The following is a 20796-nucleotide window of genomic DNA, read 5'->3' on the forward strand; positions in this document are numbered from 1 at the left end:
ATCTTCCTTGCCATCTACATGACAGATTGTAAACCTCACCTAATGGAGTACAGTACATGCTACTGAATTACTTAATTCTCATATTTATTTGTAGTATTTATTCTACATCAGCTGCTGAGCTGATACATTTCAATGCCTGAAAGGCCTCTCAGTTTCATACCTTGTGCTATCACACCAAACCTTTTACAATGAATGAAACAGTAAGAAAGTAGCTGGCACCCAAAACCTGTTCAGTTATTCAATGTGACCCTTTTTATTAATGAAAAGATACTTTTATTGCAAAAACATGTACACTGGAACATGTGGAAAAGAGACCATATTTCAAAACAGGACATCATTAAGTACATTCACAGACCATGTTCACTACAACTGCCACTGTTCATTAAAGTATATAATAACAGATTATAACACTGTCTAAAGTGCCTTTAGCAAATAATTTTATGGAATAATTAGAAAACTAGGAACACTGCACAAGAGTTAATTATTTTAACAGCTGACAAGTGACTCTTTTGTCATTTGTTTTTGTAACAATATGATGATTTTTTATACATAAAAGATGTGGAGTGAATTTGCTTTCTCTACAATGACTAAATAACAAAGAGTTCAGGCCAAATGTTAATACATGTTGCTGATACACAGCCTTGTTAATACAGCTGAAAAAGAAGGTAGCTCAGAATTGTTACAAAATAACTGGAAGTTTTCAGTTAAAGGGATTTTAATTTTTCATTGTTAGGCCTTTGTCCTTATAGGTACTGTGGGACTAACATTTGTATTTCTGTGTAAAATTTCCCAATAAACAACTGTTACTGCCACATCTAATCACTGAAAATATATTCCTGATAACAAATCAACTACTTTACAATTGCAAAAGGGGATTATTCATGGGTTTCAATGATTCTTACTATTATTTTTAACTAAAAAAAGGAATTAAATGATTTTATAGATGGATGCGCTTCAGTTGGGGAACACAATATCAATCCATAGAAAAATCAGAAACAGAGCTTGATATATAGATGTGTTATTTGTGCTACTGATATCAAAGCAATAATCTTAACCTGAACACTGCACAAGTTTGAACCTTATGAAACAAGATGAATACTTTTTCACTTGGACCACTCAAAACAACTACCAGGCCTTTTATTGTAGCTATATAGGAGAAATACATGAAAACTTCAAATTATTGATACCTTTCACTATGAGACAGTGTCATAACTGCATATATTTCTCATGCTCTGCAAAATTAAGAGAATGGTTATTTATTATGATCTTTCTGTATTAAAAACATTAATTTTATTTTCCACCAAATTACTTGCTGTTTTCTTCAATCTTATAGGCTCCATTAACAATCTATTTCTCCTAGAGATCAAAAAATGAACTGTTTCTGGTTGATTATGTTCAAGCAGGCAGTATATTCAGCTGTTGCATATCATTCACTTTTAAACAGAAAAAGATTCCTTTTGAAACAGAAAAAGAAGTCCACAAAAATCAGAGCATGGCATATCATGCACTGGACTTGAGAGAAACAACTTAAAGCTTGAGCATAAGCCAGAAGCATTTATAGAGATAAGACTTTAGCAGCATGCATGCCAATTTATTTTCCAAGCAACAATTTCATTCTTACACTAAACATATTTCACAGTAAAGGAAGACAATCTCCCAACAAATTATTATCTTACATCTATACAGGTTTAAATTTTACAAATAAATACACAGACGAACAGTTTCATAATTTATACAATGGATATATAAAATGACAGTAGAGAAGGAATATGATGAAATATCCCCAATTTATTTTGTGTGCAGATTCACTGCATTTTACCTTGTCATCATATCAGTAAACAGTAGTTCATTAGATTGTTTATGAGAGAAATGTCTCTCTAATTAAATGCTGTCACAATGTTACCGCATGACAAATCCAACAATGGACGACATATCCTTTTAGCATTTTGATAAATTTTGCACGATTATTTTTAGAATTTTTAGGAGTATGTTTGTGGAATGGAATTACTGATATTCCTGTACATAATACTGCCAGGTTTAAAGAAAGGAACTTTTTACGCTGTTTGTACATAAAAAATATTCTGTCAATAGAATCTCCACCTCACTACTTTCCAGATACACCTGGATTACATTTTACACTGAAGTAAATATGCAGAATATATTCCAAAAACATCTGGAGCAAGTAATTATGGTTTTGTAATTTTTTTATGACATGTCAGTTACGATCAACAACAGTGCATCCCTTGAGGCCTAGAAAGGGAAACTGTGAAACGTACTCTTTTCTGGAGAGTACCCTCAAATGCAACAACTGACAGTTAAATAACATTTTAGTTTCAAAATGCAGTGTGACTGATGTTGAAAACTTCATTTTTTGCAGTTTGCTTGTTAGATGAACAATAGTTTCAAATATTATGAAAACAAAATTTTGACTCATATTATTACAGATATGATAGCCGTACATCAATGAATTTATTGGCACACAAACTCACTGGCTAGCACTGTCACAGTCTCTCAAGTAGCCATATTAAATTGTACAAAATTCTTTTCTTAAGCACTGTCTGCCACATCTTCACAACTGGAGCAACTCTGTTTATATACACACACATATTTATATTAGTAATATACTGAAATATAATATTCATATAAATATATATACATGTACTGGCTACTTCTGAATATAATCTGTCATGAAGTACAATGCAAACCGGCTCTCATTTGAAGAAATACTGTTTTCGGACCATACGACAAACATTGTTTCACTGATCTGTGTGTACCAAAATCAAGTATTACAAAACTAACATACACATGCCTAAACACACACCAACCTTCTTTAGCCAGCTTCTCTGTTAACAAATAAATATTCAATAAACTGGTTAATGTTTTTGCCCATGTGCATCAACTTTGTTGAGTCTGCAGGAGAGTGTGGGCAAGGTACAAACCGGCACCTCCAAGCAAGCATCAGGAACTGGCTGACTGTATGTTAAGACTTGAGGCACTGAATGAGTTGTGTGGCTGTTAGTTGCAGTAGATGGCTGCGCTGCCAACCAGTCTAAGAATGTGTAGACCTTACCGTGCCTCCCGTCTTCCCAACATCTCCAGGTCGACCTGGCTCTCCACGGAGTCCCATTGGGCCCTGAAGACAATAATGGTAAATACCTTAATGACCAGTGTCAGAATATTGTTCTTTGTTTGTATCAAATGGTCTTTCTGTTCTGATATGCGACATTAACAAATCATTTTGAATTCATTTCTTAAGAATGCCACCTCTACTTCTCATAAATGATTTAAGTTTAACAAGCTGTGTAACTCCAGACATAATACTGACATCTTTTAGAAACACAGGAAAGAGATAATTGCTTATAACAATGAATTTAATAAGTTAATAAGACAAGATGATAAATAAATTGTATTAGCAATAGTACTGTTTCTTAAAAGAGTTCTACAATCATTGAAAAGTAGTTTAAATGAAAGAAAAAAAGTTAAATGTGAATACTTGTTTCTAAGTGATTGGATGTACCTTCAGGCAATGCCTCAGTTAAGATTCAGAAAGAAGAAAATCATCACTTAAGCTCTCATAGTACTGTCATACTGGACATAGCAAGAACCATGAAATATAAAGATAAGTAATAGCAAGCTTGCTTGTGGTGCAAAAATTAAAGTTCAATTGAAATTGTAGGTTTTCATGATGTACCTGCAGAATGCGAAATGCACAGACTATGTGCTGTAAAGAGCATGTTGCCAGCTGGCACATATATTTTTTGACAAGTGTATCATTGTCAAAGCTGGATACTGCTGTGAATTTTCTCATCCAAATTAACCAAAAATAGCAACAGTTGAAACAACTATTTTCATTAACTTAGACATTGAAAACCAATATTTTTTAAACAGACATCTCACTGTTGTGAGAAAATACATAAAAATAATGCAATTACCTGATATGTCAACCCTCAAACCCAAACATTTGTCATCTGTGTGTAATACTTGTTTGTTTAGGCAACCAGAATATCTCTTCTGGTCCAAGTTAAAAATGCAATGAGAATGAGCCTCAATACTACTTTTGAAGAGTTCACAGAAACACTCTGTATATTATGATGGAATACCGTTTCTTGGAAGAAGAACATGCCAAAGGCTGGCTGGCTACAGCCCTGGATAATTGTCTAATTATGGGGCTAAGTAAGCCTCTACCAAATAATTACTCCTAAGAATGTCAGACCAATTCAGTCTGGATAATGAAACACAGCCCATGATACTGGAGGTTTCTCCCAGACAACAATGCATGTTTGCAAGGATCAATGGAAGACTTTATCTCATAAAATAAAAATATAATTCAGCATTTAACTGGCACTGAAACATGAAAGAATGGTTCTTTTCAGTGTACTCTATGCTACAAGCAAAATTTTCATCTGAAAGCAGAACAATGATTGTAAGTAGTAAGTGAGCCTCTAAGTTTTCTTAATGACATCAATTCATTACAACTTTACAGGCTCACGCTACAAATATTAAGAATTAAAAACAACTGTAATATATTGTCTTCATCCACATAGCTGACTGTTTGATAACTTATACTTTCACAGATACACATGACGTGCATATACTCTCATCAAGCAGCATTATGCCTCCTTGCCTTATCACTTGCTAAAACTAAATGCCTGCCCCCTTAGCTGAGTGGTCAGTGTGTCTGACTGCCATGCAATTGGTCCATGTTCGATTCCTGGATGGGTTGGAGATTTCCTCCACTCAGGGACTGGGTATTGTGTTGTCCTCATCACCATTTCATCATCATCAATACACAAGCTACTCAGTGTGATGTCAACTTGACTGCCAAACTTCCCTAGGTGCAGACTCCCAGCTGTCAATGCCATATGATCAGCTTTTTCTAACACCAAATAACATTCAAGATCAGTGTACTCCTTTCCTTAAGCACACTTTCCCATTTTACTATAAAGAAAATGAGCAGGACAAAAAAAGAAGAAAACAGTCTTAATGATATCCATGCCATATACTTCTGCAAGCCAAGACTTGTGTTCATTACAGCACTCAACATTTTGTCTATACTTTTTGATTTTAAAATTTGTGGTTACAAAGAACAGATACCCCAAATGACAAAGCTCTCTTATAATAAAGCCAACCTTACTTTACGCATCTGTTGTACAATAGGACGATTCACACCAATACAATAACATCAGAAATAGTCTCTTAGTCTGTGACGTAAGTTGAAGAGTCAGGTACACTTAAATAACCCCCTCACTGGAAGAGCTTTAGCAGAATACTGAAAACATGGCTGTCACCCCTCAGGCTAAGCTGCTACACACATTGTTCCTGAAATTTTAATAAATCATACACAGCATTGGTTTGGCATGAATGGTAACCATTTCCAGCATTTTCATTAAAGAGCATTTCTCCTGTTCATTAAGTAGTTGAACTTGTTTCATGTCAGACTTTTAACATTAGTCAAGTCAGTTCTACTTTGGCCATCCTCATTTAATATATTAATTTGTTTACACAAATTTCATTTATGTTCAGTGTTATTCATTTTGTTCTATTGTAAGGTTAAATTTATAAGGTAGATTAATGATTTACTTTTAACATGTTCTCTTCTATTATAAATGAAAATCCCCATTTTGAAAACATCATGGTCCATGAGGTAGGCAATGTAGATGTCCCTTCTGAAGTACTAATAGACACTGGTATCGAAGTACTGGAGAAGTAGACAACATTATGTCAATAAGAATAATCAACCTAATTTCACATGTTGCTGTGGTGTTGCTCATGGATTCCAGTTCCAGCCCCCCCCCCCCCCCCCCCCCCCCCGGTCACTCTTGGGCATATCTGATTTCAAACATTTATACAATTTTTACATTTTTTTTATAGTTCAAGTAGCAAGTATTTAACTTAGTTATTACAATTGGAGACTGGTAGAGTGAACAAATTTCTTTCTTTGAATTGTGCAGTTAACATTGCTGATCATTTCATGTATGACTGATAAAACTAAAACTGATTGAACCAACTTAAAAATTTAAAAATTTAAATGGGTTTCCTTTTAGTATTGTTACTGTTTACTAAAACCATTTTCATAAAACCTTTACAACAATCATATTTTCATTACATTACAGTTAGATATATTTTTGGAAGCAATGTCACTTTTCAAGTTATTACAAGGAAAAACCATTTCCTCTATCTTCCTTTGTCACATACAAAAAGTTAGTTAAAAATTGGGATAGAAGACCGAAAAAGAGGCAATAGAATTCATTAGTTTTTGAAACTGATGACATATTCCCAAGAAAAATAATGAAAAAGAGATGGATAAAACTGAGTAAATAGGGAAATAAACCAGGAATTTGAATCAATAGGGACAGAGCAGGAGATGAAGAATCACAAGTTAACAATGAAACAGCAATCACGATATAGAAAGATAGAAAAGTTGGAATGAGACAAGACGGTCAGTAGTTCAAGAGTAGCAAAAGAATTAGTGCCTTCTTGTAAAAGAAAAAAAATAGATGATGGGAAGGAAAATGAAAAGACATTTTAAAGGGCGAAAGATGAAAATTTTTACAAACAATTAAATAAAGTGAATTATTAGTGAGGCATTTCTCATTTGCCACTTTGCAGTACTGGATCCCACACCCCCAGGAAACTTCATCAAAAGATTGCAGAACTAAAGGGGGAGGGGGGGGGGCACACATAAATACCACAAGCTACACTTCTGCTGATGACCTAGCAATAATTACCTGGACTCACAATGAAACCAACATGCCTTTGAGAAGTTGCACGAGACTGCTATCAAAATTGGCCTCCAAATATCTTATGAGAAAATGCACAACATGTACTTCAAGCATGAACTGAGACACTTCTTGAGGCAACATACATTGGTTAAACATTTGAATCACTTAGATGACACTATCAGGAACAATGAAAATAACATTACACCAATAAAATCAATGTAGAAAAGGTGTGTAAAATCGGTATCATCACAGGAAAATTCACAATAAGAAATCCTCTTCCACCAAAACCAAATATTGCCACTATTACACAATTCTTCTCCCAGAAGTATGCTATGCAGTTAAGACATCATTATTAATCATAAGTGTGAATGCCATTATGAAAACAAAACAACAGACATTGAGGAAAATATATGAACACAAGGACCTGATGTTATTCGGATGTGAAAAGGCTCAAGAGCACTATGTTAGCACTATGTTTCCTGGCCAAAAAATCTAGTTACATTGAAAAGTCAGAAACTTGACAGACATGTAATGCAAATTATATGACTCAAGACTGTGCAAGAAAAACTGCCACATCATAAATGGGACCCAATAAATTGAGGTATGATCACTAAATGACACTCAAAATGATTTCACAGATGTCACTGTTCACACACTGGCAACTACATGACCTACACAAATTCAGAAGATGAAGACTCATAACTACACATTCAAACAACTGACCAAAACTAACATGAAAAATAAAAATGTTTGGACACCAGAAAGACAACAGACCTATAATGACGCAATGAAACACTTTTCAGAAGGCAAGAAGAGCAAGAAGCATAAAGTCAACTCAAGTTTCTATGTGCTCTTTAAATGGCCAAACAAGAACAAGTAAATGAAGGATGAAGGAGATAACAGAGGAGATGGGGAAGCTGGGATACCAAGACTTGAGAGAAAAGTATGTTTCACAATCAAGTGGTTGTTTTTTGGCGGGAGAAATATTTAATTTGGCATTAACATGTACCCAAGTAAATCGGACTCTCACCAAGTTAACGACATCTAGATTGTGACAGTTACTGCATTAAATTATTTGTTTCCTAAAATATTGGTGTCTAGAGCAGGGCCATCTGCTCATGGTCTTGTACATTTGAACTATTCATTAATCTGAAAAAACATTCATGAAGTGTTCTCAGTTTGCATTTTTCATTTTTATATACAAAAGTAATTGAGCATAGATAGACAAAAAAGCTATTCGTATAAGGATCTATCTTGTCAGATCCACATTCTCGATCCAAATAGTCGATCAGGCTTACAAATATGGTACAAGTCACTTAAAACACAAAACATAAAAGTTTCCCTCTACTTATGTTATACTTCACTTGCCTGAATTTCACCCAGCTTGGAGAAGCTGGGTAAAATTCAGACAAGTAAAGTATAACATAAGTAGAGGGAAACTGTGTGGTAGCTTCTTTAAGATACATGCTAAAATGTGATCTACCCTAACCAGTAATCTTCTTACATCGCAACAATTTGTTTTTCTTCAAAGTCTCAGCATAAAAGATGGGTTCAAGTTCTAATGTCTCTGATTATTTTTTCCCTTCAGGACTAGTGGCAAATACAAATATGTGGGCACTCTCTGTGTATGCATGACACAGATGTCAGCACTGTATGACAAACAGAACTCTAATGGCCATTGCAAGACTGAGGAATATTTCTGATATTAGGAATCACAATGTTTTCATTACAAGAACAGCAAGAAATCACTTGTTTTCTCAAGTTGTTTTGTGTTCCACCTATTAAAATTCATCACCTTTTGAGTGATGTTAGTGGTGATGAAATCATGAACATAGAATACAAGTGTCTGTAGGTGTGAGAGTTAAAGAAGACAGAACATCATGTGACAAAGGAGATAAACACTCTCGACATTGCACTAGCCAGTCTGACAACATGGTCACATAAGTGGAGCCAGATGTTTTGTGATTGCTGAATGAACATGAAGGAAATTGTTGACTGAACATGAAAGACATTGCCTCCAAAGTTGGCACACAACCTCACCAACTCCGGCACAATTTCTTGTAAGGGGCAGTACTGAAAAGATGCTCTGGGACAGCATTGGCACAATTCTTACTCATTGTGCTGTGTACAGCAAGAAGGTGACAGATGTGAGCTCCCAAGAAAATATGACAAACAAGTTCCTACCAGCAAAAATGGAAAATCGCTGCAGAAGTGCTCTTTCATAAACCTTATTGGGTGTGACACATGGGCCTCTACAATAAACCACTTTTGAAGAGGTTTCTCATGTTTCTTACTCACCTGATCTGACTTCTGATGATGTTTAGCTTTTCACAATCATCAAATTTCACCAGTGCTGCCATTGCACCAGTGGTGTTCCAGTTCTCAAAACAGATTCTATTTGCAGTAGCCATGAAGTATTGCATCTACATCATAAAAAGTGTGTATGGTTTCAGGCAGAGTATAGTCAGAAATGACAACTAATAATGCATTATACATGACACCTTTTTCATTTACCTATTTCATTATTTGGATCCTTCACATATGCACCAATATTTCAAAATTGTGAAAAGTTGCTCTAAAGCATGTGCTTAGAATTCCTACCCATCACTGAATATCCTACAGTGTCATTAGAGGGCATCTTCATGTTTTTAGTGTGCCCATCATATTTTCTTATTTTTCTCATCACCTTCAGTTGTTCAGTAATTTTACAATATTTATGTAATCAAAGCTTCTTCATCCAGTCACACTTTGCTTTATTTCTGATTTGTTCTGTGACCTCTCTGTCAATACTGACTTGTCTGAAACTAAAACTCATCTGTCTGTGTCATTTTTAACTCATTTTTATATTATTTTGTTGGGTATCCATTGGATGTGGATCTTAGGTAAACTTCCTCTCAGATAATTACTAAATACTCTTCCTTGGAATCTTCCATTTCATTTACCGGATGCAATAATCTAACATATTATAGCTTCTATTTGTGTGTGTCAGTCTACTGACACATGGGTAAGCTGTTATGTTTTTGCAGTTTATTTAGTAAGGACTCTTCTCATCCATTATTCTTTCTCAATTAATGTTAAGCATATGATAACTTCACAATGAACACAACACAACTAAAATTGTTCATGTTACAGCTCATGCACTTTCTGTTAATGTCCATTTCAAATAATTACAAGGACAAGATATAATCCTCTTATTCTTTACTGAGTATGTGCTTGCACTAATCCATGTCTCGAACCTAGACACCCACATTTTATGAGTAATGGAGAGAAACTATGGGCAAACGGAAGCTGTGAAGTTGTCTGCAAAGTGTGTATGGACAGCTCAGTTGATAAGACTAAGGCCAATGAAAAGTCAGTATCTGGGTTTGAACCTTAGACCAATAAACAATGTTAACTTGCCAAATATTTCAACCATCATGATATTCTAAAACATGACTGAGTTACATGACACACTGGTGAAAACACACAATGAGTGATATCTTCATTTTTAAGCGACTAATATTGTTAGTCATAGATTTTAAATGTGACACTAAATATATACAAATAAGAAGGATCCTATTTCATCTAAGAAGAGTTGAAAATTTTATGGCTATTTAGGTACGTATCACGGAAAGAAAGAAAAAAAGCATAAATGTATTTGGTTGCAGCACTTTTCTTTTTCTGTTTTCTCCAGTGGTATATAACAAGGCTTTTATGGAAAGTAACTGTACACGAGGCTATAAAAAAGTGGTTATAATTATAGTGTAGCTACTCACAGAGGTCCAGTGTGGGCTTTAATCATCCTATGGCAGCAAAACTTGTAGATATGTTAATGTGGAACTGATTTATGCTAGAAAAAAATTAGTTCCAATTTTGGACACCAGGGACAAATCTGGCAATGCAAAGCATCTCGTTGACATCTCTAATGCTCATATTCAGAGTAAATCCATTCTGCATTAATGTATTATAATATCTACCATGTTTTGCCACCATATGATAGTTACAGCCCACACTGAACTTCTGTGAGTATCCACACTTTAAAACCACCCAGTAGTATCAGAGAGAGAGAGAGAGAGAGAGAGAGAGAGAGAGAGAGAGAGAGAGAGAGAGAGAGAGAGGAAGTCAAGTAATAGGAAATGGAATGTATCCTCTCACTGTTTACAACAGCACCAAACAAGATGCTGTCTCTTGAGAAGATAATTTAAAGAGTAAGTGGTTGAACAGTTTGTCAAAAACTCCTTTGCAATGGTTACTTATTTGGGTTTCTATTATAATCTTCATGCTGAGACCTCCATCTCATCTGTTTGCTATTGTAACTAGGAGAAGAACCCTGAGGCAATACAAATGAGTTTGAATATATATTGTTTTTATGACAGCAACTAATGATAATGGAAATAACAAAAATAGCAATTTTGTATACTTTCTTACAATCTAAATTTTATTACACAAATTTATGAATAAAATGGTCTACTGTAAGAAAGAAAACAACACTTCATCAATAAGAATATTCAGTCATGGAAACTGATAATAACAAGGAGTAGAATGGCTGGCCAGTAATGAACTGCTCCCTTCCCCCCATACATTTCCAGACTTCCCCAACTAATCCCTCTTCCCTCCACGAAGAAGTAATACACATGTTCTGAAAGCTAGCTTGAACATTCTCTACTTGTAAATTTTCTTTCAGTTACATTGGTAATTTGACTTTATGAATGTAAGCACAGCACAGACTAATAATCTATCTTTCATTCTGCCTCCCCTACAACACCTTTTTCTGCAAAGTAAAGGACACATTTCAGGCTTTAAGTCCATTTGCAACAGTCTCCTATGTGAACTACTAAGTACTCATTATGTGCCTGTCGCCTTTTTTGAAACATCATACCTTGAAGAAGAAATGTAAAAAAAAATTGATTGCTGTAAGGTACAGAACAAAAAATATTTTTGACATATAAGTTTTATTCGATTAATTATTAACTATACATGACAGAGAAACTACTGCTGTGACAAAAGTATCCATTAAACATCAGAAACTAAGGCCCTATACACAAATTGATATTATGGAAATAAATAGTTCTACACTTCATAATAAACATAATAAGTGCCTGTAACATGTTAAAGCTTAAAATAATGGAATCAATACTTACTGGCAGTCCCATAGGTCCTGGATCTCCTTTTGACCCCTTTTCTCCCTGAAAAAAAATATTAAGTAATGACATGTATTAGACAAAGAACAAGATTATTTTCTTTTTGTCTGAAAGAATTAATATATAAAAATAGTTTAAGTCAAAGCACAGTAAAATAATCTACAATAACGAAAACAAATTCCACATACAATAAATGAAGGGGAAATGGGAAAAGTCAGACTATATGTATTTTCATATGATGTTTGTGAATAAAAAGACACAGAAGCATGGAATAAACATTTAAAAATAAATACTAACAATGCAAAATCCACATTGAAATATCAAGAATAATAATAAATACTTCTTTCTCTTGGCAAATAAATATCACAGAAAGGAAAGGGGAGACTTTTGGAAAATCAGTTCATGATATTAAGAGGTTGGGCACCTCAAAGAAAAATAAGAGGTTGACAATAATAGCAAATGATAAAAATAAAATTGTTGACCTGGATAAGTTATGCTGCAAATGATGTAACTGGTGCAAATGTAAGCAGAAAAGTGGCTAATGACAAAACTCATTTACACAGGGTTAGATACAAAACTAGATCACAGCAGACATCCAATCTAAAAATGACAGAGAGAAATAAGAGTTTAAAGATGGTCCGAAAGCAGTGCTAAAGCATCCATAAGTGATGGTTGGTTGTACCACTATAAAGTTTAAAAACATTCTGAATACAGGAGTAGTCTGTATCTCTACTAGCCTTGAGTGCTCCATGAGGTAGAGAAAAATGCTCTCTCCAATTTTCCATTTACTATCTTTATGTTTTTTTTTTTCTCATCCATTTATTTGCATTTCACTGTACTCTTTTTCTTTATTCTCATCATGTCTTTTCTGTGAGATGTGACTTTTATAAAGCTGTCTTCCACTCACTTTTGTGTGCATATGAGCCCCTTGATTCTCCTTTACTGCTTGTAAGTTGCCTCCTTTCATAAAATAGCTCTCACATAATTATCACTTCTTGCATCTACATCTCCATCTCCATCTATGTGTATCCCTCTCTCTTTATATCTTCATTTGATCCATATAGTGTTAATATACACATTACAAAATGAGTGAGTTAACTAGAAGATAACTACTGGATGGAGTACTCAGTTTTTGGGCCAATATACTACTATCCAAGAAATAAAATCACCAAACTGAAAAATTATGTCGATTATTCAGTTAATGTTTCCTGGAAATCCTTCTCACATTAATTTACTGTTATGCATAACAAGCAACTTCAGAAAGCAAATCACCATTATCATTTTCAAACAGGGACACCCTTAAGGGTGAGGAGGGAGCACAACCAGCCAGGGTCTACAGGTGACACAGCAACTGGGAAATGTTACGATCACTTAACTCCTTTGTGTGGAGTAACTTTACCAAAATTTTGCTTCAGATTCACCTCAGGGTTATTTTATTGGATTAGTAGTAGCTTCTGAAGTAGAAAAGGGAAAGTACAAGCTTTTTTGAAACTGGTAGCTTTTTTTTTACACTGATCAGTGAGAACATTATGACCACCTACCTAATAGTCTATACGTCCACCTTTGGCATGGGTAACAGCAGTGATGCATCATTGCATGGATGCAATGAGGCCTTGGTAGGTCATGGGAGGGAGTCGTCACATCCTCTGCACACCCAAGTAACCTAATTCATGTAAATTCCAAGGAGGGGATGATGAGCTCTGACACCTTATTCAATAGGGTTAGGATCTGGTGAGTTGCAGGGCCAGAACATCAATTGGATCTCACCACTGTGTTCCTTGAACCATTCCATCACACTCCTAGCCTTGTGACATGGTGCATTATCTTTCTGAAAAATGCCACTGCTTTCGGGAAATATGATCATCATGCAGAGACGTAAACTCGTGGTGTGCAACCAGTGTCTGATACTCCTTGGCTGTCTTGGTGCCTTGCACGAGCTGCACTGGACCCATGTCAATTTCCCCACTAACTTATCTCCATCCGGCAGTAAAGGTGTCCATGAGCTGTTGCTCTTGAAGAACATGGATTTGCACACTTCCGTTGGCATGATGGAGAGGATATCATGATTCATCAGACCATGCAACACTCTGCCACTATGCCAAAGTCCAAAGCCGGCAGCCATGTGCCCATTTCTGCCACAGTTGCCAATGTCATGGAGTTAACATTGGTAGATCCATGGGTCGTTGGCTGCAGAGGCCCACCATTAGGGATGTTCAGTGCTCTGTGTGTTCAGACACACTTGTACTCTGCTCAGTATTAAAGTTTCAAGTATGATGTTAGTTCCACCCTGGTTCAGTGCCTGTCCTGATTTACCAGTTTGCCCAGACTACGACATCTGACATCTGTAACAATGGGTGGCCACCCAACCCCATGATATCTGGATATGGTTTCACAACTTTTGAAGATGCTCACCACAACACTCCTCAAACACCCAACAAGTCATGCAATTTCCAAAATGCTTCCACTGACCCCCCAGGCCATCACAAACCCCATGACATCTGGATACGCTTTAACCACTTTTGAAGATGCTCACCACAGCACTCCTCAAACACTCAACAAGTGATGCAATTTCCAATATGCTTGTGCTGATCCTCCGGGCCATCACAATCTGCCCACGGTCAAACTCAAATAGATTGTGTGCCTTCCCCATTCTACACACAGACACTGATACTACATGCACCGTGTGTATGTCCGACTAGCAGTCATTCCTCTCCAGATGACACTGCTATTGCCTGGATTGGTTTATACTGACAGTTGGTCGGTGGTCATAATGTGGTCATAACTGATCAGTGTAATTTAAGATACTCATTAAACATAAACACAGTGTAAACACCCTGGGATAACAGAGAAATCTGGAAAAAATCCAGAAATTTTTTTGGATTCTGGGAATTTTTCATTCTTTCAGTTTCAGTTAAATTTTTATAGTTTTGGTTGGTAAGAACTGATACTCTAAGAAAGAATTTTTTCTTTAGCCTGCAACTGCAGAATAATACTCCAGCAATAAAATGTATATGAGGGGGAAAAAAATAGAACTTAAGTTGCAAAGGAAATGTGCCTTCTACATCAACAAAGGATGGTGCACACACAAGCATCTGCCAACAGTAAAATGTGTCAAACACTTTAGGATGAAGCCTACAGAATTATTCGTAACAACAGACTGCTTCCATTTAGTATGACATCACAACAGTTTACATTCAGTTTATTTGAGTGGTTGCCAGTGGGCTCATGCAAATGCACAGTTGAGTCTCATATGAGCAGTACCTTCTTCAACTTCTGGCTACTTGATGTGCAGCTGTTAGCTGTATGAGCAATAGCAACAAGCAGCCAGAAGGTACCCAGAAAAATTTCTCTGGCATGGCTAAGCTGCCAGATTCGTGCATGCACACAGCAGTCTGATTTGTAGGCGCGAGAGGGGTAGTCTCCACACGACCTGTGTTTATGTTTAGTGATTTTGCTGTTTCCTCTTCATTTACAGCTCTCACATCAAATGAAAACAAAATGGATTTCTGTGGCTGTGATGTATCAAGTGCATTAAACTACATTCACCTATGTATGAAAGCCTAAAACATGTTATGAGTTTCAGTTTTCTGATTTTATTTTATTTCCAGGTTTTTGGCAGTCAGGCAATTAATTAACGTTTCAGAACAATGAAGTTATTTTTGTCAATATGCTAAAGAAATTAATTTTAATTAATCTTTTCTGCAGAGACAGTTCATTTATTTGATACACTATTGGTTAGTGTCAACTCTTTGCTGAATTTCAAGTGCACATTTTTATCTTCTGGCACATAAGGCATTATAGTATAATACAGAACCAAACATGAGATAATACAGTTCTGGCACTCCAAGAAAATTTTCATCCTGCAAACCACACTGCAAAGCTTAATATCAGGCTGAGGTCCACTTCTTAGTGAATCTGGACATATGACGGTGCACATTAAGTGGAATTATGCATTTTAGTGCAGTTTACGAAATTCCAATCCTCTGATGTCCTGTTTCGTTTATGATGTAAGATCTCTTAATGCTATATATGTATGAATATAAGGGCTTCCTACATCATCGTAGCTGCACATGCTTATACACCCTGGAAAAGAAAATCTTGCATGCTTGTTTTACGATGAGGAAAATTAACATTTAACTTTGTCTCAGGTCGTGGGAAAATATTGCGAATGGTGGATTTAAAAGCATTACTTTCAAAGTAAATTTCATTTTACATAAGATGAATTATGTTATGGGTGTGAACATGCTTTGAATTTCTTAAATCATAGAGCATTTGACTTTAAAGCTGAACACTTTGAGGGCCAGCCATTTAGAATAAGATCGAGGCCAGAAGACCAGATATTTACATCATTATTTAAAATTTTACTTGCACATTTGTCTGATATATCTTCAAGAGTGACAAACACTAAAAATGATCAATATTATATGTGAAAGCTTAGCTTATCTTGTAGCTGGACAATGTATATTAATTTAAATCATTAACATTTCCTACTTCCGTGTTCATGCTACTTAACAGTGACGTTTCTATTGGCTGATTAGATCGCATGTCCTAGGCTCTGAATATCTGCTATCATTGGCTGGCATGTTCACGTGACATGAGCTATAACTGGCTTACAAAATCACATCGCAATCTCAATTTTAGTGCTTCAGAAACTAACATCCTGTATTTGGTGGAGTTCAAAAATACACTTCTGTAATATACAAAAATATGCAGCGTACATGTTGTTGCACATGAAAGATCATTCCAAAATGTGTTTTTTGCACATCAAAGATCGTTCCAAAATGTGTTTTCCAAAGTGCCAGGAAGTTCTGTGCCAGGGTATAAAACCTTAACCATTCAAAGAATTGATGAGTTATACAGTTCTAGGGGAAAATGTACTGTTACTTAACTAAGAGAAAGTGTATTTTCACACAGAAAAACTGCATTTTTAACCAGGAAACCTGGGAAAGATCCAGGAATTTATTTTCCTTGTCTGCTTATACGCCCTGGAAAAGGAAATCTTGCATTCTTATTTCATGATGAGGAAAATTAACATTTAACTTTGTCTCTAGTTCACTTTACTGGAGAATAGATGTTGCTGGTGCTTCCATTTGGAATATTTTAAATCCCAAACGCCTTGCTTTATGGTACAGCCTATGATCTGTAATTTCTGTGCACACATAAACTATATGAATACAAAACTATGCACAACTTGCAGCTTTATATTTACTTTGTCTATGCTGATAGTTTTTAACTGCAATTCTGGTAAATTATTCCTTAACTTATTAGCAGCAGCAACACTTATGTAACATCAACAGTAAATGAAAGCTACATTAGACAATATAAATGAAAAGTACCTTTGAAGGTCACAATAAGAAAGATCCTGACTATCAGTTTTGCCCTAAGTCTTTCAAGATATCCTAACTTTACTTATTTATTTATTGATTCATTTAATCTGGCAAGATTAGGCCCATGAAGCCCTCTCTTACATCTAACCACACATTCTACATATTTTACATGACACACTACTATGGCAGCATCTTGTACCACATTTAGAAAGTAAAAATTATAATAGTACAGATAACAACAGTGAAAATTCCTGGGTGGAGCAACACACAAAATACGGGCAAGGCAACAACCCACCTATAGTTGATCAAAGCATGGAGCACACTAACACATAACAGAAAACAACATTCACACCAGCTCTGGAGCACTAGCTCTAGTTCCTGCGATAGTACAAGCATTAATACATACAACTACACAGACAAACAACTGTGCTCTCCATGGCCACGGGAATGCTGTTTTCTGCTATGAGTTACTGAGCTCCATGCATTGATCCACTATAGGTGAGTGGTTGCCCTTCCCTTACAATAATACAGAGTAAAAACACACAAATGGTTTATATTCATATGTGATAAGTGCAACAATTATTAGAAATTACAGTAAGGTAGTTTTTAATTATCAGAGCAAGCAGCTATGGCATGAGAGAAAGGGGTGGAGGAGGGAGAGAAAGAAGTATGTGAAAACACACAGTTAATGAATATAAGGGAAAAGAACGTGACATGACTCTGGATAGAAAAGAAAAGACAAGGAAGCATAACTGGGACAAAACAGGAGTATTGGTTTTACTATTTCAAAGAGGGAGAGTTGACTATCATTAACTTTTTGGTAAACATTATGAGGGTGACAAAAGAAAGTTCTTCAACTTCTTCTTAAACACAGTAGATCACTGAAATGTACACAAAATGTAGGGTAGCTTTCTTCAGAGGTGGACAGCAAAGGATTTTTCAAATTTTTCTATATTATGAATGGGCACAGCTAGGATACTAGATAAGTGAGAAGTTCAGATCTAATTATGATGGCTTGAGATGTGTTTCATTTATGATGTGAGATCCTGGGACACTTGTGGTCTAAGGAGCTAGTAAAATAAGCACAGTGTGTGGCAGTCATATAACTCCTCTGGTTGCATCCACCTGAACTGGGCGTATGAAATACTGACATGGTCATATAAAAAAAGATTGCAGATGTAATGCATGCATGCATTCATGGTTAGTTCTAAACATCTTGTGTTTCCAGTACTCATGCCATGTTGGATTACTTCTCAACAGTGGAGTTCACTATTGATAACACCTGCTGCAGTTCTAATAAAACTTATTCTCCAGAAAGGAAAGCACAACCAGATTTCAGGACAATGCTCCCATCTTCAGTGCATCTGAAAAATTACAACTAAATTGTGATGACTATGCAAATAGTCAGGAAAAGGAAAAATAGTTGGTGAATATGGAATGGGGGTATGGAATGAAAGAGGAAGCCGCTTGATAGAATTTTGCACAGAGCATAACTTAATCATAGCTAACACTTGGTTGAAGAATCATGAAAGAAGGTTGTATACATGGAAGAGGCCTGCAGACACTAGAAGCTTTCAGATAGATTATATAATGGTAAGACAGTGATTTAGGGACCACGTTTTAAATTGTGAGGCACTTCCAGGGGCAGATGTGGACTCTGATCACAATCTATTGGTTATGAACTGTAGATTAAAACTGAAGAAACTGCAATAAGGTGGGAATTTAATGATATGTTGTTGTTGTTGTTGTTGTTGTTGTTGTTGTTGTGGTCTTCAGTCCTGAGACTGGTTTGATGCAGCTCTCCATTCTACTCTATCCTGTGCAAGCTTCTTGATCTCTCAGTACTTACTGCAAACTACATCCTTCTGAATCTGTTTAGTGTATTCATCTCTTGGTCTCCCTCTGCGATTTTTACCCTCCACGCTGCCCTCCAATGCTAAATTGGTGATCCCTTGATGCCTCAGAATATGTCCTACCCACCGGTCCCTTCTTCCAGTCAAGTTGTGCCACAAACTCCTCTTCTCCCCAATTCTATTCAATACCTCCTCATTAGTTATGTGATCTACCCGTCTAATCTTCAGCATTCTTCTGTAGCACCACATTTTGAAAGCTTATTTTCTCTTCTTGTCCAAACTATTTATCGTCCATGTTTCACTTCCATACACGGCTACACTTCATACAAATACTTTCAGAAACGACTTCCAGACACTTAAATCTATACTCGATATAAACAAATTTCTCTTCTTCAGAAACGCTTTCCTTGCCATTGCAAGCCTACATTTTATATACTCTCTACTTTGACCATCATCAGTTATTTTGCTCCCCAAATAGCAAAACACCCAACTTAATTTGACTACATTCCATTATCATCATTTCTTTTTTTTTTGTTGATGTTCATCTTATATCCTCCTTTCAAGACACTGTCCATTCCGTTCAACTGCTCTTCCAAGTCCTTTGCTGTCTCTGACAGGATTACAATGTCATCGGCGAACCTCACAGTTTTTATTTCTTCTCCATAGATTTCAATACCTACTCTGAATTTTTCTTTTGTTTGCTTTACTGCTTGCTCAATATGCAGACTGATAACATGGGGGATAGGCTACAATCCTGTCTCATTCCCTTCCCAACCACTCCTTCCCTTTCATGCCCCTCCACTCTTATAACTGCCATCTGATTTCTGTACAAATTGTAAATAGCCTTTCTCTCCCTGTATTTGACCCCTGCAACCTTCAGAATTTGAGAGTATTCCAGTCAACAAATGACTCAAAAATGAGATCGACAGGAAGCACAAAATGGCTAAGCAGGGATGGCCTGCAACCCTCAGAATTTGAAAGAGAGTATTCCAGTCAACAAATGACTCAAAAATGAGATCGACAGGAAGCGCAAAATGGCTAAGCAGGGATGGCTAGAGGACAAATGTAAGGATGTAGAGGCTTATCTCACTAGGGGTCAGATAGATACGGCCTACAGGAAAATTAAAGAGACCTTTGGAGAAAAGAGAGCCATTTGTATGAATATCAAGATCACAGATGGAAACCCAGTTCTAAGCAAAGAAGGGAAAGCAGAAAGGTGGAAGGAGTATATAGAGGGTCTATACAAGGGCGATGTACTTGAGGACAATATTATGGAAATGGAAGAGGATGTAGATGAAGATGAAATGGGAGATATGATACTGCATGAACAGTTTGATAGAGCACTGAAAGACCTAAGTCGAAACAAGGTCTTAAGAGTGGACAACATTCCCTTAGAACTACTGATAGCCTTGGGAGAGCCAGCCCTGACAAAACTCTACCATCTGATGAGCAAGATGTATCAGACAGGCGAAATACCCTCAGACTTCATGAAGAATGTAATAATTCCAATCCCAAAGAAAGCAGGTGTTGACAGTTGTGAAAATTACTGAACTATCAGTTTAATAAGTTACGGCTGCTAAAGACTAACAAGAATTCTTTACAGATGAAGGGAAAAACTGGTAGAAGCCGACCTTGAGGAAGATCAGTTTGGATTCCAAAGAAATGTTGGAACAAATGAGGCAATACTGGCCCTACAACTTATCTTAGAAAATAGATTAAGGAAAGGCAAACCTACATTTCTAGCATTTGTAGACTTAGAGAAAGCTTTTGACAA

The 20796-nt window shown here is 36.1% G+C and overlaps 1 protein-coding gene across 1 annotated transcript in view; it reads right to left on the bottom strand.

Moving 5' to 3' along the window:
- Nucleotides 1-20796, bottom strand: part of LOC124760357 (collagen alpha chain CG42342-like) — a 641799-nt gene that overhangs the window by 214974 nt on the left and 406029 nt on the right. The window contains exons 18-19 of the mRNA XM_047249099.1: nucleotides 11843-11887; nucleotides 3071-3133 (exon numbers count right to left, since the gene is read on the bottom strand). Of these exons, the coding sequence (XP_047105055.1) occupies nucleotides 3071-3133; nucleotides 11843-11887 (108 nt within the window). The remainder of the gene's footprint in view (nucleotides 1-3070; nucleotides 3134-11842; nucleotides 11888-20796) is intronic.

The sequence above is a fragment of the Schistocerca piceifrons genome, chromosome 1, assembly GCF_021461385.2.
Source record: "Schistocerca piceifrons isolate TAMUIC-IGC-003096 chromosome 1, iqSchPice1.1, whole genome shotgun sequence".
Taxonomy (NCBI): domain Eukaryota; kingdom Metazoa; phylum Arthropoda; class Insecta; order Orthoptera; family Acrididae; genus Schistocerca; species Schistocerca piceifrons.